This window comes from Carassius auratus, chromosome 25 (assembly GCF_003368295.1).
Source record: "Carassius auratus strain Wakin chromosome 25, ASM336829v1, whole genome shotgun sequence".
Classification (NCBI taxonomy): Eukaryota; Metazoa; Chordata; class Actinopteri; order Cypriniformes; family Cyprinidae; genus Carassius; species Carassius auratus.
In genome coordinates this window covers 1,102,405-1,129,019 of record NC_039267.1, presented here as the reverse complement: position 1 = coordinate 1,129,019, position 26,615 = coordinate 1,102,405, and the positions used below count along the sequence as shown (strand labels likewise).

At 34.9% G+C, this 26,615-nt stretch overlaps 3 protein-coding genes across 3 annotated transcripts; 2 read left to right on the top strand and 1 right to left on the bottom strand.

Annotated features, from left to right (window-relative positions):
- Positions 1–1,043: 1,043 nt before the first annotated feature.
- LOC113042943 (mannose-6-phosphate isomerase-like) lies at positions 1,044–9,366 on the top strand. Its single transcript, XM_026201969.1, has 8 exons — positions 1,044–1,094; positions 1,364–1,491; positions 2,964–3,164; positions 4,159–4,300; positions 4,987–5,166; positions 5,284–5,457; positions 6,375–6,583; positions 7,027–9,366. The coding sequence occupies exons 1-8, from the start codon at positions 1,079–1,081 to the stop codon at positions 7,243–7,245; spliced, it is 1,269 nt and encodes a 422-aa protein (XP_026057754.1). The 5' UTR covers positions 1,044–1,078; the 3' UTR covers positions 7,246–9,366.
- Positions 9,367–11,952: 2,586 nt separating this feature from the next.
- LOC113042942 (ferritin, heavy subunit-like) lies at positions 11,953–15,996 on the top strand. Its single transcript, XM_026201968.1, has 5 exons — positions 11,953–12,198; positions 13,740–13,845; positions 13,937–14,083; positions 14,480–14,605; positions 15,654–15,996. Exons 2-5 carry the CDS (start codon positions 13,744–13,746, stop codon positions 15,810–15,812), a joined length of 534 nt encoding a protein of 177 aa, XP_026057753.1. The 5' UTR covers positions 11,953–12,198; positions 13,740–13,743; the 3' UTR covers positions 15,813–15,996.
- A 1,265-nt stretch (positions 15,997–17,261) lies between these two features.
- Positions 17,262–26,565, bottom strand: best1 (bestrophin 1). Its single transcript, XM_026201967.1, has 9 exons — positions 26,019–26,565; positions 25,024–25,118; positions 24,715–24,948; positions 23,478–23,632; positions 21,825–21,902; positions 20,997–21,149; positions 20,634–20,714; positions 20,063–20,214; positions 17,262–18,847 (listed from the first exon to the last, which is right to left on the bottom strand). Exons 1-9 carry the CDS (start codon positions 26,168–26,170, stop codon positions 17,923–17,925), a joined length of 2,025 nt encoding a protein of 674 aa, XP_026057752.1. The 5' UTR covers positions 26,171–26,565; the 3' UTR covers positions 17,262–17,922.
- Between the last annotated feature and the right edge of the window lie 50 nt (positions 26,566–26,615).

Below are 26,615 nucleotides of genomic sequence, written 5' to 3'. Positions count from 1 at the left end.
TTTTTTGTTAGAAAATGTACACTTATGAATGTGAAGCCAACAAAATAAATAAATTAAATGTAGACGGATGTTCGTTTTACGTGTTCAACTGTAACATTCTGCAGAGCAAACATTGTATTAACAAATGAAATGTTCTGATTGTCCGTTTCATCCAACATAATTTATACAGTTGTACTTGTTTTGTAAACATGTAAAGCATACAGGCTGTCATAGCATAAAAATTATTAAAATTATCTTTTAACATTTATTTATTTTATAGTTTGCACAGTTAAACCGGTTATACTTTGTTAAATGTTGTTTATTATTGAAGTACTTTATACTCTTTGTTTTAATTATACTAAATGAAGTGTTATCTCTGTCTCTATTGTTTTATAATATTAAAATAATTATTTACATTTGCATTTTACATTTAGTCATTTAGCTGACGCTTTTATCCAAAGTTACTTACAAATGAGGACAATAGAAGCAATCAAAATAAACAAAATAGCTATGATATATAATTGCTATAAAAAGATTCACACAGTGCACATAGCAAGGACTTTTAAAATTATATAATAAATAAAAAAGAAAACAGAATAGAAAAAGAATAGAGAAAGCTATTGTTAAAGGCCTTTTTGCTTTTGTTAATTGCATAATAAATAAATAAAAAAATAGATAGAATACAAAAACCTAAGAGAGGATACTGTTTTTTTTTTTTTTAAGAAATCAATCAGTTAGTAAATGGTGGTAAACGGGCAGGTTTTTAAGAATATAATTAAAATAGAGAATGCTAGAGTTAGAGCGTCAAATAGAAATGGAAGATATGTGTTTTTAGCATAGACTGTATAAAAACAGGTTTCTTGTCGATTCTTGAAGATTATAATATTAATTATTATATAAAAACTATGCGTTATATATTTAACCTATTAATTCGGTTAACGTAATCTTCCAAAATATACTTCAGATTAAATAATCCGAATGGCCTAGATATGCATTTAAAAAAATATTCTAAAATAGGAATAATATCTATTTACATCTGAAGGCTCGTGATTGGTTGACTGGCTGTGACGTCACCTACGTGACTGTCAACGTCGCAGACATGGCGGAAGTGAAAGGTGAGTTAAATCTCTGACTGTATATTTCATTCGATATTTTACGCAACATTCGCTTCACACGCAGCGCGAATGATTCAGAGTAAAAACAGACTGGCTGTCGCTGTCGATGATTTGAGTGTTGTTTGGATGGATTAGTTATTTGATGCTGCTGGATTTGAGCGTGTAAGCGTTTCTCATCAGTGAGATCCACAGCCATCCATTCATTGATTCGAACTACGGCAGGAGAACGCGTGTTTTCACAATCAGATGTGTGTCCTGTCTGTTCGCAGTGTTTCCTTTGTGCTGTGTGGTGCAGAGCTATGCCTGGGGTAAAGTGGGTCAGGACAGTGAGGTGGCCCGGCTGCTGCTCGGTGGAGACCCTCAGGCTCTCATAGAGGAGACCACACCGTACGCAGAGGTACAGGACCAGGCCTGGAGAACTGTTTACTGCAGGGATTCTCATCTGCTGACCCACACACACCCACAGAGAGAGAGACTCCCAGCCAAGACAAGAAGCCCAAACATGAATAGATTAGCTCTCTACAACATTCATATTGTTAGAAATGTCATAAAATAAATTACAGATAATTATTATTTTAATTATATATTTTTTTGTATATCCTCCATCCCTTGAATAATTCACCCAATGATAATAATAATAATAATAATAATAATAAATATTTTATTATTATTGCTATTATTATTATAATTATTATTATTATTATTATAAAAAAATATTTATTAAATTATTAATATTCAATTACCAGTTTAATTTTATTAATTTAACATTACTTATTAATATTATATTTTAAATATGAATATGAATTTTAATGTCTACTAATAATTAAAATAGTATATATATAATTTTAATGATTTGAATTAATGTTAATATTATTATCAAAAATAAATAATAATTATTACTATTATTATACATGTATAAAAATGTATCATTGGTGTCAACTCACCGTTATTTATATAGCGCTTTTTACAATGCAGACTGTGTCAAAGCAGCTTTACAGTATTAAAAAAGGGAGAGAAATAGTGTGCGGGATGAGACCGCAGTTTAATTCTATACAAAGTGTACAATATAAGTGTAATAATACTATTGCTTTTGTTGTTTAGTGACTATTTTTGTTATTTTTGTAATAATAATTAAATTAGTAGTAGTAGTAGTAGCATTACAATATTAGTGGCAGTAATAAAAAACTAAATATTATACAGAGATAAACTTTATTATTATTGTTGTTGTTATTATTGTTTTACACCCTACAATGATAAAAAATAAAAGACTCACAGCTGAAAGAGAGACTTTCAAATTGTGCGAGTGTGAATATTAGTATAAAAAATTGTTTATTTTAATTATTTGGCTTCTTTCCAACCAGTCGTTGGTCTTTTTGTTATTTCACTCCTTTGCTTGAATTTTTTTGCATTCTTTTTTAAAGTGAGACCATGTCAATAATATTAACTAGCAACAAATAATTTGTTCTAAACCTATTAAACTAATAAAAAAATGGACATTTCAGTGGCCATGGGTTTGTGAAAGAAAAAGCAAGTATTATACAATCCTTGTTCATCCTGTGTGTTTGTTTACTGTGCGGCTGTGAGCAGACTTGAACACAAGCACAAGTGTCTCTGATAACAACAGCTCACTTAAAGGTCAGCGTGACATTCACTTCATGTCACAGTCTATTAATAAAGCCCCCGCATGTGTTCAGATGTGTTTACATGTTGTATAAATAACCATCTTAAAGGAGCGTTTTGACATTATAAAACTAGGTTTTTGGTATATATATATATATATATATATATATGTGTGTGTGTGTGCATTGTGTGACATGATATATGCACACACACAATTGTGTGATCATTCTATCTTCGTTTTCTTTCAAGCTTTGGATGGGTGCTCACCCCAAAGGAGACGCTCTCATCAAGGACAACAGGATATCCCAGAGGACCCTGGGACAGTGGATTGCAGATTTCCCAGGATGTCTGGGGTCAAAGGTCAAAGACACATTCCACGGGCAGCTCCCGTTCCTTTTCAAAGTGCTGTCCGTCAACACGGCTCTGTCCATCCAGGCACATCCCAACCGGGTGAGACTAGAGACCGTTTCCCTAATTAAAGTCCTGTGATACACTAATGCTTGCATTACAAGGATTCATGCTGATTTTTTGTGCTTTCAAAAAAAAATCTGTGTTCCGTGTTCTTAAGTGCAGAAATTTAGGGGAGCAATGAAATGTATCAAACAATGTATTTTCCCGCAATAAAGGGATACAAGGGAGACATTTACAAGCAAAATTATTTCATTTTAAACAATAGATTTTCTATAACTTCTGCTTTTAACTTTATTTAATAATTAAGTATTTGCAGGCCTCCTCATATATGTATGTATATGTGCATATATATATACACACATACAGAGCATAATATATATATATATATATATATATATATATATATATATATATATATATATATATATATATATATATATATATATATATAGTGTGTGTGCGCGTACATCCTGTTTGAGATCAGTAACATTTTTATGTTTAATTTAATTATGTGGAAAGTTAAATAATTATGTAAAACGTTGAACCTCATCAAGGCTTTATTTATTTGAACAAAAATACGGGAAAAATTTTTCTGAATTATTATTACTATTTAAAATTGCAGTTTTCCATGTTAATATACTTTAAATAATAATTTATTTCTGTGATCAAACCTGTATTTTCAGCATAATTATTCGAGTCTTCAGTGTCACATGATCCTTCAGAAATCATTCTTATAAGCTGATTTTTTATAGATGTTGGGAAAATTGTGCTGAATTATTATTTTTTGGAACATGTGATACTTTTTTCAGGATTTTCTGATGAATAAAAAGTTAAAAAGAACAGCATTCATTTAAAATCTAGCAAAACACACTAACGTTCAAATGCTTGCGGTCAGTACATTTTTGGCAAGAAATTAATTATTTTATTCAGCAATGTGTTAAATTGGAAAAAAACCTAATAGTAAAGACTCATACTGTTAGAAAAGATTTTAATTTTTAATAAATGCTGTTCATTAATTGTTGTTAACCGACAGGAATTGGCTGCTCGACTCCATGCACAGTTTCCTGAACATTACCCAGACAACAACCACAAGCCGGAGATGGCCATCGCTCTCACACAGTTTGAAGGTCTCTGCGGCTTTCGGCCGATGGATGAAATCTTGGGCTTCCTCAAAAGTAAGTTCAGTGAACTGACTGAAAAAAAAACAGTCAGATAAGCCAAACTCAAAAATGAATCCTATTTATGCTGTTTTTTTTATATTTTTCTCTTTAAAGGGGTCATATGATGCCACATGCACTTTTAAAACTTGTTTGAACTGAAATGTGTTAGTGTGTGTACACAACTGCCCTAAAATGATAAAAATAAACCTAGTGCTTGTCACACAGCCCCTCCCACAATTTTTGATTGACACTAGTGTTTTACCTTAGACACGCCCTGAATGACTGTCATCTACTTAAATGGGTTTATGTTCATGTGAATCGTTTGTGATCCAGCTTCACCCACAGGAGAAACGAGTATTTGCAAATCGCCTTTCCTAATAACTTGGTGGTTAGCAAGTTTCTCAGTGTGGCTAAAGTAAACAAGATTCATGAGAACAGCTCCTCACCCAACGGAAGAGAGGGGCGGAGTCAGCTGAGCTCATTAGCATTTAAAGGAACATGCACAAAAACGGGTTGTTGTGTGCAGAGCTACTTTTGACAGGGTGAAAAGGGTATTGTTTTACACCACCATTGAGAAATTTTAAAGTATGTTATAGACTTTCATTAAGACTCTAAAGAATCATATCAACTTGTGGAAAGTGGGCATCTGATGACATTAGAGAAGTTTAATGAGTTGCATCAAGCATTTCCCATTTTTCCAGATGTCCCAGAGTTCCGTGCGCTGGTCGGTAACGAAGCCGCTGAGGAGCTCCAGAGCGCAGACGGAGACCCGGGCCGGACGTCTCTCGCTCTGAAGAAATGTTTCACCAGGATGATGAACTGTGAGAAGAAGCTGTTCGTCGATCAGCTCAACATGCTGGTCAAACGCATCTCAGAAGAAGGTGAGAGGAAACCCTGCAGCGCTTCCACTCCCTCGTGTTATGTCATGTTATTCACCTTTCACCGGCTCTGTCCCGTCAGTTCAGGGGAAACTCGTCTGACCTGTTCTTTTGTTCCAGAGGCTGCAGGTAAAGACACCTCGGGAAGTAATGGAGAGCTGCTGCTGCGGCTGCATTCCCAGTATCCGGGGGACATCGGATGCTTTTCCATTTACTTCCTGAACCGTATCGTGCTGCAGCCGGGGGAGGCCATGTTCCTGGGAGCAAATGAGCCTCACGCTTATCTGTCTGGAGGTCAGAGGTCACCACAATACTAATATAACACATTTGAGCCTTTTACCATGATAATACCATGGTATATTTTTGTAGAGTCTGAAAAAAAATCAATTCTTGTGTAGTTGTATTTTTTGTGAAATATGTTTATTTTTATTCACTTATTAACCCATTATAATCAATTAATATTAATATATTCCATGTTGGTTGCATTGTGGTTGGTTGTTGGTTTTTGTGCAATATATTAATTAATATTCACTTAATAATAAATCATATTTGTTTCATATTTATTAATTTTCATTTAACCCATGTAGGTTGTGTATTTGTTGTTTTTTGCTAATTATATTTATTAATTTTTCATGAAATAATCTGTAATATTTTTTTAATATTCCATAATATTCATCTATTCCATTTATGTTTCATAGTTGATATTTTGCATCCAGTATAATCATTAATTTTCACTTAATAATAATATTTTATTGAATTTTCATTAATATTCAAATGTTCCATTAAGTTAAGGTGTAGTTTTTTGTTAAAAATATATTTGTTAATATTCATTTATTAAAATATTACTCAATAATATTACTTAATATTAATTTATTCCATCTAGGTCATATGGTTGTACTTTTTGTGTAATATATTTACTAATATTCACTCAATAATTTGTAGTATTAATTTAATATTTATTTATTCCATGGAGATTTCGTAGTTGTTCTTTTTGTGAAATATATTCATTAATACTCAGTTGTTCCATGAAGGTTGTAATGTTGTTTTTGTAAAACAAATATCCATTAATGTTCATTTAATATTCATTAATTCCATGTAGGTTGTGTAGTTGAAAAATTGTCCATCATGTTCATTTAATACTAATTCATATTATTTTTAGGATTCTCATTAATATGCAATGTATTCCATGTGTAACTGACTGGCTCCTCCAGACTGTGTGGAGTGTATGGCGTGCTCTGATAACACCGTGCGTGCCGGACTGACTCCCAAATACATTGACGTGGACACACTGTGTGAGATGCTGAATTACAGCCCGGCTCCAGTCAGTGCCAAAATCTTCCCCTGCATACGGGACAACGCCGACCCCTGCGTCTACCTCTATGACCCTCCAGTGCCAGACTTCACCGTCATGAGAATACAGGTTAAATTATATCTTTTCTTTTTCGGGTGAACTGTCCCTTTAAGAGCTTAAAGGGATAGTTCACCAACCCCCCTAAAAAATTATATTTGTTGATATTTGAATGTTATATTTTGGGAGTTGAACTGTCCCTTTAAGAGTTTAAAAGGATAGTTCACCCCCCCATCCCCCCCCACCCCCAAAAAAATTATATATGTAGATATTAAAATTATTTTTTGGGGGTGTGAACTGTCCCTTTAAGAGCTTAAAGGGATAGTTCACCAACCCCCCTAAAAAATAATATTTGTTGATATTTGAATGTTATATTTTGGGGGGTGAACTGTCCCTTTATGAGCTTAAAAGGATTGTTCACCTCCACAAAAATGCTATTTGTAGTTATTTAAATTATTATTTTTTTTGATGGATGAACTGTCCCTTTAAGAGTGATGTTATTATATTATCTTCAGATCCCCGCCTCGGCGCGACAGTACACTGTGAGCGCGCTGGACTCCGCTGGCATCCTGCTGGTCATCGACGGAGAGGCGGTCGCCACGTCTGCTGCGGCCCTCTCTGACATCACTCTGACACCAGGCTCTGTGCTTTTCATTTCAGCCAATGAGAGTGTCTCTTTAGAGGTGACATCATCGTCGGGCATGACCATGTTCAGAGCCTGCTGCTTACTGTAGGAGACGTCCGCTTCATAAACGTCGATCTGTTCTGTCCTGATCTAAACCAATGGTTCACGTAGAAATCCTGGTCCCATGTTTTTGGCTTCATCTGGGATGAACATGCATGATGAATAACCTCTATTTAAAGGAACAGTTCACCCAAAAATTTAAATTCTGTCATTTACTCCAAAATCGTCTCATTCTTCCACAAAAGAAGATATTTTAAAGAATGTTGGTAAGCAAATCGTTTCTGGTCCCTCTGACTTCCTTATGTTTTTCCCACACTGTGGAAGTCAGTTTCACTAGCAACTGTTTGCATACTTAGAACAACTTGAGAGTAAATGATCACACAGTTTTCATTTTCGAGTGAGCTATCCCTTTAAATTGGAGTATTATGATGACATTTAGTGTTAAAATAGCTATGCTTAATCATTAAATAAAATATGTAATGAAACTTGATGATTGAATTATGATTCTGCAACATGAAAACCTCTGCATGTTCTTTTGAAATTTGTAAAAGTATATAATTCCATTGAGTCGACATGAAATGCTGTTCGCACCATTTTACTTTAATAATGTGACATTTACGAGAAAAAATAAATAAATGTAGGATGGAATTCGGTTGGATTATAAAATATGTGCGTTCCAGAATGAAGTCAGACCAGAATGAGAGTTTAAACCACCAGCATTAAAGCAAGTTCATACAAAGAGGAGTTTGCAGAAAATGTACTTACCCTCCGCCCCTTTTATGATGTAGATTAGTTTTGGAGAAATGTGGCATTACGTCACTTGCTCACCAATGGAAAGTGTTGCCAAGTCAGCGGTTTTCTCTCAGAATTGGGTTACTTTTACACTGTTTCCGCAGGTTGTTTTTCATGTCAGCTCCAATAACGTGATTTTTAACCCATGAAATGCCAAAAAACATGTATTTTACCCCAGATACGCAATTTTTACAGGGTTAGTTTTGAGTAGCAAATTTGGGCTGGTTATGTTGTGAAAACCTGGCAATGTCTGCAGTGAATGGGTGCCGTCAGAATTAGTCCAAACATCTGACATAAACATCTCCGTAATCCACACCACTCTCTTGAGAAATGAAAACTGTGTTTGTATGAAACAAATACATCTTTTTTGACTTTTTTAAATTTTTATTATAAAATATGAATTACTTGTGGATCATTATGATGTTTTTATCAGCTGTCTGGACTCTCATTCTGACGGCACCCATTCACATCCATTGGTACATTTCTCCAAATCTGAGGGTGAGTACTATTTCAGCTGATTTAAACTTTTGGATGGACTATTTCCTAAAGAAAGTAAACAAAGTCAGTTTTGATTTCACGTTGGCACATATAAATGCATGGATGCATGATCACTCACTTTTGGCTGCAAGATATGAACATTTTATTAAACGAAATTTGTTCCATCAGAGATTTTTTGCATAAGGATGCAACACCTTTTGCATGTGTTAAAAAAAAGAACCCAAAAGGAGGACAGTAGCAATTTTACTTTTACACTAAAACCTGGTTAACATACACTTGAGATCAATTTGAACATTTTACACACCTGTTTCTTGGTACTACTGCTAAAGAACAATGAGTCCTTGTTACGGATGCACTCTTCCATGGTAAGAGTTTTATTGAAGCAGTTGTTGCTAAACGAAGCACTTCTGTGACAGACACAAGTTTTGTGATTTGATTACCAGTGCAACTGATTTTAAAAATAACCCTGCAAGTGTTTTCATATATGTTAAACTTTGTTACCGATTTGTATCCTCCCTTGTAAGTGGCTGTATGGCTTGATCTGTGGTTATGCTTTATTGCTGTAGTTACTATTTGCACTAGCAGTGTGGAGAGCACAAAGGATGCTGGGAATTACCGGCGTCCTGATGTTTGTTTACTGTTTTTTGAGTGGCCTCTTCAGATTCATACATGTCAAATCAGAAGACTGACCTCAAACGTGTTGATTCCTGGGATTCTTTCTATATTTTGGGAGCCGTGTTATTCTGAAGTGTTCTGGGATCAAAGCATGCGATGAATGAATGAATGTACAGTATGGTGCTTTCTGAGCTGTAATGGAGCATGTGTCTGATAAGAACAACTCTGTATGTAATCCCTAATAAATAACGCTTCTGTAACCTTTCATCTTTACATTTCTGAATTTTTTTATGAGCTGAACTTACACAACAGGTTTCCCAGACAAAGGTTGCGTTCCTCATGAATCATTCAGCCTCAGCTGATTGTTTGCTTTTACACACTTCCTGTTCTTATGCTGTTCCTTTTGGATGGAGTTCAAGTAGGATATGAAAGCAACGTTTCATAAAACAATGCATTGTGGAGTAGATGTCATGAACGCGTTATATTTCAAAAGTCTGTGCATAGACTTACAAGACATAATGAAGATATTAAAAATGCAAGAATTGCAGTCAAAAATATGTCTAAAGCTTTTATAATTATTTAAATATTGATTTAATTATGATTCACCATTGGTATTGAGTTATTGATAACCTCTGTATGTTACATGTGAAATCTGTTTTAAAATGTTTTAACAAAATTGATTTTACTAAGCAAATTTATTAGGTTGTGAAGATCTAGTCCTGATATGCAAATGAGGGTTAATAATTGATCGCTATTGGCCCCATCCCAAATTCAGATTATCGACTATTAAAAAAATAATTAAAATAAGAGAAAAAAAATGTTAATAAAAAAATTTAATAAAATAATTTCAAATAATATATAAATAATTTAAATATGTAACTCATCAATAGTTATTGATAAAAGCTGAGCACCAATCAGTATATTAGAGTGATTTCTGAAATTATAAATTATTTACTGTAAATAAATATTTTATGAAAGTAAGTAAAAAAAACTCTTAAAGTAAAAAATAATAATAATGATAATAAATAAAAATATTAGCCTTTAAAATTACATACATATAATCAAAATACAAATAAAATATATGAATACAATTTATTAAATAACTAAAATATAAAAACTATTTAAATACATTTTTTATTAAAAAAAACATAAAAATATAATTCGTTGATAACCATAACCATACAAAATATTACCAATAAACAATATTACATAAATAAAAGCATCTTAATCAGATGTCAAAACGTTCATTTACTCTTTCTTCTCTTGCAACGCCCAGCGCTTTACTGAAACACACACATAAACCGCTCCAGATCTGATTGACAGCTGCAGTAGCCAATGAGTCGAGAGTAAAAATGTGCTGATGAATCTGATTGGCTGTGGGCTTGAGGGCCCAGTCGAGCTTCTGCAGGGCTTTTACGTCCCATAGACTATAAAAACAGGTACGTCCTCTAGCATTATGGGCTGATTACTTTTGGATTACTTTTCTAAACTGTCAATCATTTTGAAACATTTTAAAGCAGGCAGGGTAAGCCTCACAGAAGTGCTCAACACTGATTACTGACAGACTTTCAGAAGTTTTCATCGCTTAAATTAAGACTAAGCACAACTTTAGCACCTCTTTACTTTGTGACGGTTCTGAGGTTAATCACAATTTTAAAAATCATAAGAAATATTATAGCTATGATTTGTTTTGTTTTTTTGTTTTTTTATCAAATATTTGCATATCTATGACAGGAAACACTGGTATCTAACACTGCCTTTGAAAAACAGTTAATCTAAAAAATAAAGCATGTACATAAACCCAAATAGAAAATAAAACAGTAATCAAATAAACACGTGCCCTAAACTTCTGAAACATTGGTGTCTTAAATTTTTTGAGAAATTGTGTGTGTGTGTGTGTGTGTGTAAATATTCAGATGTAACCCACTTTGTAATCGTAAATATTTTCATAACTAACTATAATTTAATTACACATTATACATTTATTTAAACTACTGATTCCCCAACACTGACAGTAACATTTAAGCAAAAATAGATTATTATAAAAAATTAATAGATACAAGCATTAAAATAACTGGTTTCTATTGCAATACATTTTAAAATTTCATTTATTCCTGTGATTCAAAGCTTAATTATTGACAGCTAAAAAAAAACAGTTTTTAACGTTAATATTGATAAGACCATTATTAAAACTGATTATCAGCATATTCGAATTATTTCTGAAAGGTAATTTTCATACAATTATGAATAAATAATAGGAATAAACTATTATAGTTTAGGATTTGAGAATTTAATGCTCAGAAATGCTGGTGATAGGCTAACTTTTTATCAAAACACAAAGATAAAGGCATGTATAAACGCTTGACTCGTACAACCGTATAATTCTGCACATTTGTCGCGGTTGGTTATGATTTTGTTTTTAAAACCTAAACCAGTTGTTTCTAAATAAAAAAACACAGGAGAGGGTGAATGCAGTGAGAAGGAATCCACCTTTTCATTTTAAACTAAAATGAAGATGCGCTTCTTCTACTACGGCGAAGGTTTCCTCATGAATATTAATTACGTGACGTGACGTTCGCGAGTATTATGAGCTGATTGGCTTAAGGACAAGCGTCGGTAGGCGGGCGCTAATCGACAGGCGAATGAACAAACGATTATGATGGCGATCATTTTTAATGATTGGACGCTCCTAGCGGGAAAGCCACCGAGACTTATACATGTAATAACGACATCAGGTCGCTTTTATTGTTTAAAAAAAATAATACGAACGTATTACTGTATATATATTTTTTAAGTATTTGCAAAATCACACTGGTGCATTTTATAAAGTAGGTTTCATCTTAATTTTTTTTTAATCAGCGCTTTTATTTTGAAAAGTGACCTTGGGGATTTATTTATGGCGCAGAATAACGCGTGTGTGTATGTTTATGTCAACAGCCGCCCTATAATTTACGTCTGATCATAGACACGTTCTACTGCGACTCATCTCACTAGTGATTGTGACAGAGAGCTGCTCCTGTCTCTCTCTCTCAGATTTGGGTCTCTCTGATTTGTTTTAAGCCACACGGAATCACGCGAGGGTTCATATCGTCTCAGGGTAAGTCATATATAACAATCCATATTCAAAAAGGGCTGCTGATCACGTATTTACGTATTTACATATTATTGCACCATCTTATATATTAAATATGCTTTAAATTAAATGCATTTGCAGCTCCTCTGAAATGAAAGTGCAAAATGAGCATATAAATCACTAGTGTTTTATAATTCTATTACCATATTTTTTTAGCGTTGTATAATTAATATACTATTGCAGTTTTTATTCTTTTTTGTATTTTCCTTTTTCATATATATTTAAGTTTGTTGTTATTTTTTAATGTCTCTATACATTTTACTATGATTTAGCTATTTTAGTTCTTGAAATTAAAATTAAAATGAGAAATGTTGCATTGGCAACTAAATCATATAAATGCAGTTCTATGTATAATCTACAGTATGTATGTAGTATGAACTAAAATTTGTGATTATAAGGGATCTCTTTAAATTTCACTAAAACATATTTATGTGAAATAAAATAATTTTTCACTCAAAATTTATTTTGAGTTCAAGTAATGAAACTTTAATGAAAGGTTTACTGATTTTAGCTAAAACAAAAAAATCCATGACCATCCATGTGTATATACTATAATATACTTATATTTGCAAAAATGTTAAATGTAATATTTTATCTATCTATCTATCTATCTACTATATATATATATATATATATATATATATATACAGTCATGGCCAAAAATATTGTCACCCTTGGTAAATATGATCAAAGAAGGCTGTGAAAATTCTTCTGCATTGTTAATCCTGTTGATCTTTTATTTAAATAAATTCACAAAAATGTATCCTTTCATTGGATAATAAAAAATTTAAATGGGGGGAAATATCATTATGAAATAAATGTTTTTCTCTAATATTCTAATATTTCTCATATTACCTTTATATTACATTTACATTTATTAATTTAGTAGACGGTTTTATCCAAAGCGACTTACAAATGAAGACAGTGGAAGCAATCAAAAACAACAAAAAGAGCAATGATATATAACAAGTCTCAGTTAGCTAAACGCAGTATACTTAGCTTCTAAGGAGCTTTAAATAATATAATAAATAAAAAGAAAACGGATAGAATAGAAAAAGAATAGAGCCATCTAGTGTTAGAGGTCTTTTTTATATATACTAAATGTATAATAAATGAAAAGAAAATAGAATACAAAAATATTAGAAAGGTAGTTATATTTTTTTAAAGAATAGAATTAGAATCGTGAGTGTTAAAGTTAGAGGGTCAAATAAAGATGGAAGAGATGTGTTTTAAGCCGATTCTTGAAGATGGCTAAGGACTCAGCTGCTCGGATTGAGTTGGGGAGTTCATTCCACCAGAAGGGAACATTTAATTTAAAAGTCCGTAAAAGTGACTTTGTGCTTCTTTGGGATGACACAATCAAGCGACGTTCACTTGCAGAACGCAAGCTTCTAGAGGCACATAAGTCTGAAGAACAATGTGTGTTTGTTACAAAGCAAATATATACAAACACATATATATACAGTATAAATACACTGCTACAATTTAGAGGCGTTATGTTTCAGAATCATGACTTCTCAGGTGAGGCAGAACTTCCATCAGGAGTGTGAGGCAGCCATTAACAGACAGATTTACCTGGAGCTCTACGCCTCGTATGTCTACCTGTCCATGGTGAGAGCAGGCTTTATCATACCACTGATCTCTGGAGCTCTGTATTTCACTGTCTTCATAAGGGTTCATGGTGGACTGCTCTTCTCTCCAGGGCTACTATTTTGACAGGGATGACAAGTCTCTGCCCAACTTTGCCAAGTTTTTCCGCGAGCAGGCTAAGGAGGAGCGAGAACATGCGGAGAAGCTGATGAGTCTGCAGAACCAGAGAGGAGGACGGATCTACCTGCAGGACATCAAGGTATGGGACAGCGCTGTCCGTCTGTCTAATGTGAAATGAATGGAGTAAATGAGCGCAGGTGTGTGTGTGTGTCTGTATAATGTCATGGGTATGACACAGGTATTAGACGGAGAGGGTGACTTATGAGGACATAACCCATGTCCCCATTTTTCAAAACGCTTATAAATCATACAGAATGAGTTTTTTTGAGAAAGTAAAACTGCACAAAGTTTCCTGTGAGGGTTAGGGTTAGGTGTGGGGTTGGTGTAGGGCCATAGAATATACAGTTTGTACAGAATAAAAACCATTACACCTATGGGTTGAACACACTTTACACAAAAACAAACGTTTGTGTGTGTGTGTGTGTGTGTGTGTGTGTGTGTGTGTGTGTGTGTGTGTGTGTGTGTGTGTGTGCAGAAGCCGGATCGGGATGAGTGGGGCAGTGGTCTGGAAGCGCTGGAATGTGCTCTGGCTCTGGAAAAGAGCGTAAATCTGTCCCTACTGGATCTTCACAAGGTGGCAACTCAACACAATGATCCACATGTGAGTGCATGCAAAATAACATTATACACGACTATTTTTTATTTATTACGAAAACCTTTTTTCTTTGTTATTTGTAGATAAACATTAACTAAAATAAAATAAATTAAAATAAAATGTCAAAAAAATATTGTGTATTTTTAATTAACAGTTATTTCAAATAACAAAAGGTTTCTTAATGTTTTCATAGATAAGGAAATCCCTGTTAAACACCTATTTAAAATTCTGTGACTTTACATATGAAATATGGTAAAATTACAACTTATTCATTATTAAACTTAATTTCATTAAGTCGCAAGCTGAAGTCAGCATTACTAGTTTATTTATTTTAATAAACTTTTTACTTAAAAGTACTTAAATAACTAAGCCTGGAATAAAAAAAAAAAAAAAAAAAAATAGAATAGACATTTAAAAATGACAAAAACATGCAAGAAAATTACTGAAGCTGAAACTAAAATAAACATTTAAACTATTTAAAATATTAAAATAGAAACTCAAACTCAAAAAAAAATACTGTAACTGCACGTTAATGATGCAATGATAAAAATGCATGCTAAAATAACACTAAGGTGTATCTCCTAGTTATGCTAAACTATTTTATTGGATAGAAATTTCTATGTGTGAGAAATTATTTTAAAAAATCATAAAGTAATAAACAAATTCGTTACTCAGGAAGTTTGAAAACCCTTATGATATTACTATATCAAAAATACTGGTTCCTAGTCATAGGAGGTGCGACCAGAACAGACTTTCTCCGTTTTTCTTTTGGGAGTTACCCAGAATGCCTCCAGTGTGCTGGAAACAAACACATAATTCCTCTGTTCAGTTGTTTCATCTCCAGTTTGGAGGGTTTGAGCTCAAGAGTACTAGTTTAGGATCAGATCTCATTCATAAAAAGACGAAAGGCAAAACTGACTCGTGCCTGTAAAGAGTCTTTATGTAGAAACCTTGATTTAAAATGTAATTACTGTAACTGATTGTTAGTGGTAAAGCAATCAAAGGTCATTTCACCAAAAAAGGGAAACGCTATTTCTGCATCTTTCTGTGTCAGGTTTGTGATTTCCTGGAGACGCATTACCTGGACGAGCAGGTGAAGTCCATTAAAGAGCTGGCGGACTGGGTGAGCAGCCTGCGGCGGATGGGCGCTCCTCAGAACGGCATGGCCGAATATCTGTTTGACAAGCACACTCTGGGAAAGGAAAGCTCTTAGACAATCTCTCTCTGTGTTTATGATGCAGTCAGTCCACTAAGCATGTGACGTGTTGCTGTAGTTTACTAGAGATCCTGCCTGAACCCCTTTAGAAGACATACAGTAAATGTAGTCCACATTATATGCAATATTCTATATGAAATCATTCAAATGAGATGATTGCAATAAAAATATTAATGTGAAATTGTGTCTTTTTTTATGTGTGTGAGTGACCCTGGAGCACGTCATAAGGGTAAATTTTTTTAAAATTGAGATTTATCCATCATCTGAAAGCTGAATAAATAAGCTTTTCCATTTATTTATGGTTTGTTAGGATTGGAAAATCATTGATATTAATCAGAATCTGGAATCTGAGCATGCAAAAAAATCTAAATATTGAGAAAATCACCTTTAAAGTTGTCCAAATGAAGTTCTTAGCGATGCATATTACTAATCAAACATGAAGTTTTGATATATTTATGGTAGAAAATTTGCAAGATACTGTATCTTCATGGAACATGATCTTTATTTAATATCTTAATGATTTTTGGCATAAAATAAATATCTATAATTTTGACCCATACAATGCTATTGATACAAATATACCCCAGTGACTTAAGAGTGCTTTTGTGCTTCAGGGTCACAAATATAGAGAAGATATTTACTGGCAGGATAAAAAAAATGTAATAAAAAAAAAAAGGAACAGCAGACATTTGAGAACAGACATGCATAATTAATGATGAATGAAGTTTAAGAATAGATGCATGATTCATTGAGCTTTTCCTGTCTGAGTGAAAGTGAGTCAGCAAAAAAATCTAATCTAAACCAAAAGCACAAATTAATAAAACTAAGAATGAAAATGGTAATAGAAATGTTATAACTAAATCAAAATATTATAAAAACTGTAATAGCATAATATTTAAGATACTAAACATTTAATATGTGATTTATCACACAGACCTAGAAGATTCATTAAATTCCCATATATCAATTATTTAAGAATAGATGCATAATTTATTTAAGCTTTAAAGTGAAAGTAAGCCAAAACAAATAATAATTCTAAACCAAATCACAGGGAAATTACTAAGACTAAAATTAAAATGGAAAACATAAAAAACTTTGATAGTATATTTATGATACTAAAATAGCACTTAATCACACAGGCCTAAAAGGTCATGAAAATGTATCTAGTTTATATAAAGTATTTAAGAATAGATTAATACAAAATCTAGATGTGAATGCACTGCAAAACAAAAGCTCTACATGCTAGTTTTCCATTGGGTACATGTGCATTATATCTACATACAGAAGAAATGCATGTTTATATACCTTCTGAGTAGCAAAAATAATAAAGTTCAACATTTGCGTGCTGACTGGAAATATTCCACAGTAAAATCAAGCCGAAATAAACAGGGTTTGATTTTACCCTCTTTTCATCTCATTCTGAAAATTAATAATCGTATAATAGTGTAAAGTGCACGGGTTGGTACAAAACCATTTGATTCTGTCACAGTCCCATGATGCATTGTGTTTGGGAGGTTTGTTCTGCACCAGTTTGGAAATGATCTCTGTGTGGATCTGGATCTTTTCTTTTTTTCATACAGTTTGGTTTTATAATCTAAAAAATACATATTTTTAGATATTCTGCAATAATGTTTATGCAAATGGTAATTATCAATGAGTGTGACAGTGAAGATCACATGACCCACATTACATAGACAAGACAGAGCAAAGTTGATCTAAAATATTAATATTTAGTAAAAAGCACTATGTGTTTTATTACCTTGCCGTTAACTTAAAACTAGTTTCTGCATGAGTGTTGCTAATAGAGTCAACAGCTAAAGGAGTGATGGCAATTTATCATCTTTCTCACTTCTCAACATTAATCAATCTCTCAATATTTATTTCCTCTTGTCAGAAAGTCTACCATCAATTTATTTTATTTTTTACTTTTGCTGTTGGGGCAAATAGGAATTTCTGTTCACCACTGCAGATGTTTACGCAGCTATGATGACTTCCGCTACTGAGGTTTCTTAAAATGTCTTAAATGTAGGCTAAAACATGCTAGACCAGCTCTAAACCAGTCTGGATGAGAATCTATGCTGGTCTAAACTTGTATTTTCCACCCAATTCAGAGCTGTTCCTTTGTTTTCACCGCTGCACCCAACAGATCCCCCTCAGCCAATGAGATGCCAGAGTCGTTGGCAGAGTTGTGCTGATTGGCTGTCTGCTGAGTCGCCGTAGGGCTTGAGCTGACGGGATTGGCTGTGCTTCCAGTGGTGCTTCTGCTGATTGGCCAGGGGTTGTTTGCCACGCCGTGGCATAGGTTGTTGTTGCTGTTTGAAGTTGCAGCTGCGTTCACACTCCCTGAACTGGTGGTATTGATTTGAGCTTGCGACCAAGATGGAGGAGTGAAAGAAAACACCCTTTCGGGTGTAGACGGAGATGGTGTTGTCTCCAAAGAGAGTCGCAGAGGCAGGGGGCGGCGTGACGGCAATCCTTGACTCTGCCGTACTTTGGGTAACAGCTCGGGCACAGGGTCTGGAAAGTAGAAGGCGGGACCCGAATGTTCGCTGTCTTCACCCACCCAAGGGAAGGCAGAGGAAGGAGGCACGGGCGTTTCGGGCGGAGCCAGGACTTGCGAGCCCATCAACGGATGCGCCAGGGAGCTGGAGCTGTCGCCGTGTGCTCTTCGTGGTCTTGGGCGAGGAATGGACGGAGGGACACAGTGGATGGGCGTCTGAGGGCAACTGTAGAAACCGGGTCTTTCGTATAGAGGCATGGATGAGAATGCATCCTCCATGTCAGCGTTCCGGGCATGGCCGGGCATCAGAGAGCTCTCGGGATGGAGATAAAGGGGGAAACGAGAGAAGGGGGCGCGGGGACGCCGCCGCAGGAGGGACACTCGGGATGTGGGTGTCGAGCGAGGGAAATTGGGCGACTGGACGCCAAGAATGCGACTCAAGCTGCCTAGAAATGGAGTGGAATGATTGGCTTCCTCGTGTTCTTTAATCTGCTCCAGATTGTGCTGGAATTCCATTTCCTCTTTGGGAACGCTGAGAAACAGAGAGAGAACGGTGACCCTGTTTATATCCCACAACTGACCTAGAGGATCTTCTGTTAGACAAAATGTGCTTTTGAATCTTGAAAATATTGCCTGGTTCATTTTTACTTATCTATTTCTAATTCTATTAAAATCTTTAATATTATCCCACCCCAACATATAATAATAGATTAAGGCAAGGCATTACATGTTTATTTTTTTTACTGGTCAATTTAGTTATTTTGGGCTATTTTGCTTTCATGACATGTCTAGTATAAAGAAAACATCCAAAATACACATTCATGTTTTTGTTTATTTTATTACACTTCACCAATTTAGCGTATTTAAATTTCAATTACAATACATGTCTTTAAAGGCAGTTGTCTCATAATGAGTTTTTCTCCAATTCAGAAGCAATTATGTACACCAAACGGTTTTATTCCAATATATATTCTGAAGGTTTTTACAGAAAGGTTTGTTTATCTATCATTAATCTGATTTATGTTACATAATATTTATGTAAACAATAATATAAAATTCCTAAAAACACTCTGAACATTTTTACCATCTTCCGCCATTATGGAGAGTACCACGACGCATTGGTGTTCATTCCTTCCTCTGCTCGTAAACAATGTAAAACATACACACATATGACGTGTGACTTTCCATAGAAGATGGTAACTCAGGGGAGAAGAATTGTTGAATATAATCGTTATTTTTTTTTCTTTGCTCACAAAAAGTATTCGTGCAGCTTCGTAATATTATGGTTTAACCCGTGATGACTGTTTTAACAATGTCCCTACAACGTTTCTGGGCCTGGGCACATTTCAGTTGCATTGCTGTCTATGGAGGGTCAGAGAGCTCTATTAAAAATATATTTATTTGTGTTCCATAGATCTTACAGGTTTGAAACGACATGAGGGTGAGTAATTTATGACAGAATTTTTTTTTCCTCAGTGAAATATCCCTTTAACTAGATAAAAAAAAAACATTTTAAATAAATGAATTACTTGACATAAGAAAACCACTTAAATTGAAAAAGAAAATGATATACAACTAAAGCACACACAAGCACATTTTTGGATGCACAAACAAAATTTAGCATGTTTTGACTGAATTTTGTTTGTGCAACCAAAATGTGTTTGTGTGTGCTGTAGTTGTATATTGGTGGGTTTAAGTATGTATGTATGTGTGTGTGTGTGTGAGGATGTGGGGATCTGTGTGTCACCTGATGTCCAAAGCAGATCCCATAAATGAGGGTTTGCGGTGTTCGGCGCTGGCAGCTGTGTAAGGCGGCTGAGGTTCAGATTCATCCCAGTATTTATCTCTCTCAACCAGAGGAACCAGATCATACATCTCATCCACTGACAGCAGAGACACCTGGGGGAAATACACATCTATTGATGTCTGAACAAGCACAGGTGCTTACAAAAAAGGAGAAATATTAATGTTTAACACCTTAGCAAGCTGCAGTGTTGGCTCATGTGAAACAAAACTAAAGATTTGATGCAGTAATGTAATAAAGTAATGACAAATAGTCTTGCATGAGTATTTCTACAATGGCATCAGTAACCGAAAACTGCTATGCTGTAATTATGCATTATGTCTATAGAAAGTCATTTTGGCCCATGATACATAATGAAATAAATGATTTAGCGCTCCTTATAATACACAGACACAAATGGGGAGATTTTACCAGAAAGTCTGTACAACCAGACACACAAATCCACAGAGCAAGACAAGACAGAATGACACAAAGGAGATCAAGAAACATGTTATTAGTGGAGCAGATGATGTACCTGTAAATTACGGTCCACCAGCCAGTTCGTCTCAAAGTCATCATCATCCTCCCCAAACGGATTAATGAGCTGCTCTGCCACCTGAAAACACACCAGTGCAATTATTATCTGACTTTTTGTTAAAGATGATGAAGCTACATTACATCAGTGAGATGTAACCGTTATTAAAGTGGTGTTTTACTAAATGTATAGGTTTCAAGACAAGTTTGTGTATGTCATGTCGGCTGCATTGAACTCCATATAATTAGGCAATGTTTATTTAGAGCTAAACAGTCATTTTATTTCATAAAACCAGTTATTAGAGATGGTGAGTGTGGAGTGGAACCCCAACTAATGCGATACTTCACTAATAAGATAACACACCTTGAGCCAGCCCACATAGAAGAAGAACTGCAGTAAGGTGAAGACGGGCAGGTAGAAGTCAAGGTTGTGACCCGGGTAACCCTGGGCGGGGTCGAGGAACTGCCGACCAATCAGACAAGCCAAAAAGAAACTGTACACAGCCACGGTTACAACCTATCAGCGACCACAGGACATTTAGAAATTGTTTAAAAGCCTGACAAAATTCGTCATCTATTCATCGTCTACATCAATCATTTCAACCATTCATTGTGCACAATCAATCAGAGATCACCGCTGCACATTCCAACCAATCAGAGATCATCGCTGCACATTCCAACCAATCAGAGATCATCGCTGCACATTCCAACCAATCAGAGATCATCGCTGCACATTCCAACCAATCAGAGATCATCGCTGCACATTCCAACCAATCAGAGATCACTGCTGCACATTCCAAGCAATCAGAGATCACCGCTGCACATTCCAACCAATCAGAGATCATCGCTGCACATTCCAACCAATCAGAGATCATCGCTGCACATTCCAACCAATCAGAGATCATCGCTGCAGTTTCAACCAATCAAAGGTCACTATTAGCCATTCCAACCATTTCGAGATCATTTGAAGATTATTTCCCATTCCATCCAGAGATTAGTCATACATACTTAATGAATCAATATTGATTGGTCAGACTAATTTGGTCAGTTCAGCTCAATTTTATTTCAGATTTGCTTGGATCTATACAGGAAACTCTGAAATGTTATGTGTGGTCCGTAGTCTGGCTAGTTCTGTCTCTGTCTCTATTATTAGTACTAGTAAATGAAGCTAGATGAGTTTGAACCATCAAACCTGAGTGTAAACGAGAGGTAAGCTGATCCAGTCATAGCCATACAGCCTCATACACTGAGAGCGCAGTGTGTTCAACTCCTACCAGGAGAAAAAAAAAACAACTATTGCTCAGAGGGAGAATTAATGAGTTCATCTGAATAACTATTACATGTTACAAATGTTGTATTATTTGGAGCAGTTTTAAAGTCTTATTACATTTTTGTTCCTGAAATTCATACTGGGATCAGAATAATCCTGTTTTTTAGATCAAAAGTATCCCAATCTTACTAAATCGTTTTGAACAACACAAACTGAGGATTTAAATAAATTAAATTAAATTAAATTAGATTTAATTCCGATCAAAACCAAATTTGGATTCTGTGATCTAACCCATATTCAGAATCTTTTTTTTAACAACCAATTTTTGAAATTTGATCAACTGACCCCAGTGCTTAATTTTCTGTTATGTCCATATGAAATGGTTCATTCAAAAAGATTTAACTCGCTCGTAAACTAGCGGTTTGAATCAAACTCAATTCAGAATCGTTCAAAGCCGTTACTGACTCCCTCACTGAACCACGAGTTATTTTTCTGTTATGTCCATATCAAAATGAAACGCTTCAGGCAAAAAGTTAAATGAAACAGTCTTAAAATTGCTCATAAATTAGCGATTTCAAATCAGACTGGTCTGGACTGTTAATGAATTCACGACTCTTTCACCGAATAGCGAGTTATTATTCCGTCATGTCAGTATTAAAATAAACCTAAAATTGTTAGAGTGATTTATATTTTATAGGTTCATATGTATTAATAATCATGAGGTGCGTTTTGTCATACATAACTTTATATTTTACCGTTTCCTGAATGCAGCGAAAGCCACGATGTCCGATTCAATAACAACGATTCGTATCAAACGGTTCAGTCAAAAGATTCAGACTCGAAACTCACTCGTACGTTAGCGGTTTGAATATGACTCCACTGAATCGTTTAGAGCCGTTTTAGTTCACAACATTAATAAAATAAACAGATATATAGTGCTGGGTAGATTTGTAGTCTATTACTGATTACAGATTACATCATGAAAATGTACTCACTTTTTTTTTTTTTATTACCTTAACTTGTTTTAAACCTATACTTGCTTTCTCCCCCCAAATTCAGAAGCATGGATCGCAAAATTATTAACATGACATTTACATGGCAATTCTATATTGTGAATATTGTCAAAGCTTTTGACAAGCAAAGATTTTCAGAAAGGAATTATTTAAAGGGAAAAATAATCATTAGGGAGTAAATAACCAACAAATTATCAATAAATCATGAATAATGTGCTGTCATTTTATGAATAATATGTTATCGTGTAATCCATAAAAAGTAACTGTGTAATGTGCATAATCTTGTTAAAAAAAATTTTAATCTGTTCCAGATTACATGTAATATGTTACTACCAAGCACTGCATGTATGAGTTTTCTTGAATATACTACAAATGGTATTCTAATATAAATAGCCCACCATCATAAATAGTAAACAGTAAAACAGTTAAATAAATTATTGATATTAACCAAACATTTTTATTCTATACAAAATAATCTCGCAAAGAAAAAAAAGTGATATTTATGACAAATATACATTCAGAATCACAGGAGTGATGAGTCTATATACACAGACAGACATACATTGAGGATGGCGGTCATTGCGACGTCATTATTGATGCGTCCTTCAGCTCGAGCTCTCATGGCCAGACTGACAAACCACATGCAGGGAACCCAGAACTTATTATGAGGGGAGGGCAGTTCCTCTAAGTGCCTCAGTTCCTCCGCCGTCATCAGACCTACAGTACAGGAGAGTTTTCAACCCATATGACTTTCTCCCAAAACAAAGAATGTTGACTTTGCTCTTTTGCATGAAATCATACAGTGATCAAACTCCAAAAATCATCCTCAAAGTCATGCATCACAGGGCCCAGGATACCTTTAAGGTCTAGCACAAATATGACATACAAAAATTCATACACTGTAAAAAAAAATCACTGATTTTAATGATAAAAAACTACAGTACAAACCTGTTAAAAGGTTAAAGGTAATTTCCTTTAAAATTCACGTAAATTTACATAAACTGACGTTTCCCCAGAGTTCTCTGCGTTGCATTTCAAATTTTGTTTGAATTTGATGTTTTTTCTTTCAAATAACTGTTTCTTCTTAATTTTATCACATCTGTTATGTTTATTAGGGATGTATGTTACATATAACATTGTTCAATTAATGTTTATTGCACATTTCAGTTTGCAATAATGATGGTGATCCATGATGGTGTTTAGTATACTTGTGTGAATGACACTATGCACTTTCTATGTATCTGATTATTTAAAAGCTGATTGTGATAGGCTTTGTTTTATTATGTGACTTTCTCATCACCGCCTGCTTTTGCTGGTTACCAGTGTATTACAAAAGTACAAAACAGATTTCAGTACTTCAATAAACTGGTATATTAACATTATATCAGTTAAATTATGGTAGTAAACTGTAAATTTAAAGTAAAACCGCTAAACCGAAAACGGTGTTACTGTATTGTTTACAGTATACTTCTGGCAACCACAGGTGTTTTTTACAGTATATTTTACAGATTTTTTTTACAGTTTAGGCTAAAGGATGATTTGTATGCATGATTAATCATTAAAATGAAGGAGTCCAGCACTGTATGAATAAAAGTGACTTGACATGAGCTTGAGTAAATTATGACAGAATTAACATTTGTGTGAACTATTTCTCAACAGCCAAAGCTCCTAGGGATCTGGCCGTAATTCCTTCCTGTTTCCCCTTTGAGGTTAAATCCCAGATACTGAAGGGTACCGGCACAAAACATAGCTTTAATCGCTGTTCTAGCCCACATAACGTGGCCTGAATCCCAGTTTACCTGCTTGAACCAGGTGGCTCATGGTCGGGAACCTCTTGTAGACGGCGGTGCTGACCGAGCGGTAGATCAGGATGCCCGACAGGTTGGCGTAACGCATTAGACTCCTGCGGACGAGTCTGGCCCCTTCATCTTCCCCCCGGACGTGTCCGCTAACCAGCGCTGACAGGCGATCCGGCCACGGGACGCTCTCAAACTGACCCCACCAACGAGTCACAACAAGAGTCACATAGAAACCTACAGGAAGAGAGAGAGAAGTTAAGAACTGATTGTTTTAATCCCCAAAAAAGCACTACTGTAAGTCAGGTTTACCCAGTACGAATGACACGGGAATCAGTTGTGCGTATTGATCGCAGTAGATGGAGAGCTTCTCGAACATTCGGCGCTGCTCTTCAGTCAGTATACACCTGTCAATCAAACAGTGCATATTTCAAAACTGGTATAAACATATTAAAATAAATTCTTTGCAATAAGTTTGAAATACCATGGTATATGGATTTGTTACTCATTTAGTACAATAGTAAAGTACTGTGGTATTATCATGCTTTTTAGACATGGTATAATGGCAATACCAAGTTTTTCAGACATGCACCTTGACAGGTAATGCCATGGTATATAAATATGGTAATTATTTACTGTATTATCCATGGTACATATTAAAATACCACAGTATTAATATATTTTTATTTACCATGGTAATCTTTTAAACAGCTTTTGGAGTACTATATACATTTCTAACCTAGAAAAGTACCATGGTACAACCATATATTTACATGTTACTCCAATATATCAATGCTGTGCTACTAAATATGGCAAATGTTAAAAAAATATATGTGGTAATGTCATGGTACCAAATCCCAAATCATTATGGTAGTACTATAGTTTTATTATCACCATAGTATATCAAAGTACCGTGGTATTATAGTGTTTTTGGACATGGTACAGAAGGGTAATACCATGTTTTTGGACATGTAGGAAATGCAATATGTAATGCCATAAAATAGAAGATATCAATCATGGTATTTTGAAATATACCAGTGCTACCAAAATTCATATGTTACTCCAACATACTTTCAGAAATACTATACTACTGCTATTGTAAATAATAGTGCCACAGTGTTCTTGAGTGTACCATGTACTTGATAAATCTGACAAACAGATATGCCTGTATGTTTTAAAAACATGGCACTTTTATCATTTAATACAATGATACATATCAAAACACCATTGTATTTGTATCTAACACCATTGCTTTATCATCACTATAAGCTCGGCTGGAGTAAAGAAGGTGAAGAATCAGTGTTTACCTGTACGTGATGCTGATGGTGCCATACATCACTGTGAAGATCAGCAGCTCTCGATATAACAGTTTGTAGATGCTTCCTCTCCACCGCAGGAGCAGGCGATAAAAGGTGCCCAGACGCGCATCTGCCACCCACCGCGAGTATGTCACCGTCATCACTGCCCGCTCTGGACAGGAACACCACTCACAGCCTGTCAATCACAGTCTCTACTGACCTTTCACTATGATTCGAGATGGACATCTACACCAGGAAACACATGCATGCATGTTCAGCACTGGCTGAATCAGATGTTAGTAAGCACGCATCAGCATATAAACTAATTGAGACAAGCCAGATATACTGAAATGCATGGGTCAAATGAAGCAAATGTGAGAAGTATTAAAAGAGAAACAGAAAACATCAGACTGTAAGTCCATCATATCAAATGCAACTGTTTTCCATTCGTTGTCTGTAGGCCTGAAACACTGTCTCTGTACGAAAGAAGCAACTCTACTCACAGCGTGTGATGTTTCGGGACTTTAACGGTTCCGGTAAAGACGGGAAAGATCGAGCAGAGACGCCCACACCTCTGGTCACTTGACCTGTTAATCTATTTTCCAC

What these genes read in the sequence shown, in the direction of transcription:
- LOC113042943 (XM_026201969.1), top strand. An exon ending in AATCTTGGGCTTCCTCAAAA is followed by an intron (nt 4,301 to 4,986) that starts GTAAGTTCAGTG and finishes CCATTTTTCCAG; the next exon opens with ATGTCCCAGAGTTCCGTGCG. An exon ending in TCACGCTTATCTGTCTGGAG is followed by an intron (nt 5,458 to 6,374) that starts GTCAGAGGTCAC and finishes TGGCTCCTCCAG; the next exon opens with ACTGTGTGGAGTGTATGGCG.
- LOC113042942 (XM_026201968.1), top strand. Translation starts at nt 13,744, where the DNA reads ATGACTTCTCAGGTGAGGCAGAACTTCCATCAGGAGTGTGAGGCAGCC. An exon ending in CGTATGTCTACCTGTCCATG is followed by an intron (nt 13,846 to 13,936) that starts GTGAGAGCAGGC and finishes TCTTCTCTCCAG; the next exon opens with GGCTACTATTTTGACAGGGA. An exon ending in CTCAACACAATGATCCACAT is followed by an intron (nt 14,606 to 15,653) that starts GTGAGTGCATGC and finishes TTTCTGTGTCAG; the next exon opens with GTTTGTGATTTCCTGGAGAC.
- best1 (XM_026201967.1), bottom strand. Translation starts at nt 26,170, where the DNA reads ATGACGGTGACATACTCGCGGTGGGTGGCAGATGCGCGTCTGGGCACC. An exon ending in TCCCGTGTCATTCGTACTGG is followed by an intron (nt 24,949 to 25,023) that starts GTAAACCTGACT and finishes CTCTTCCTGTAG; the next exon opens with GTTTCTATGTGACTCTTGTT. An exon ending in GAGCCACCTGGTTCAAGCAG is followed by an intron (nt 23,633 to 24,714) that starts GTAAACTGGGAT and finishes CCTGTACTGTAG; the next exon opens with GTCTGATGACGGCGGAGGAA.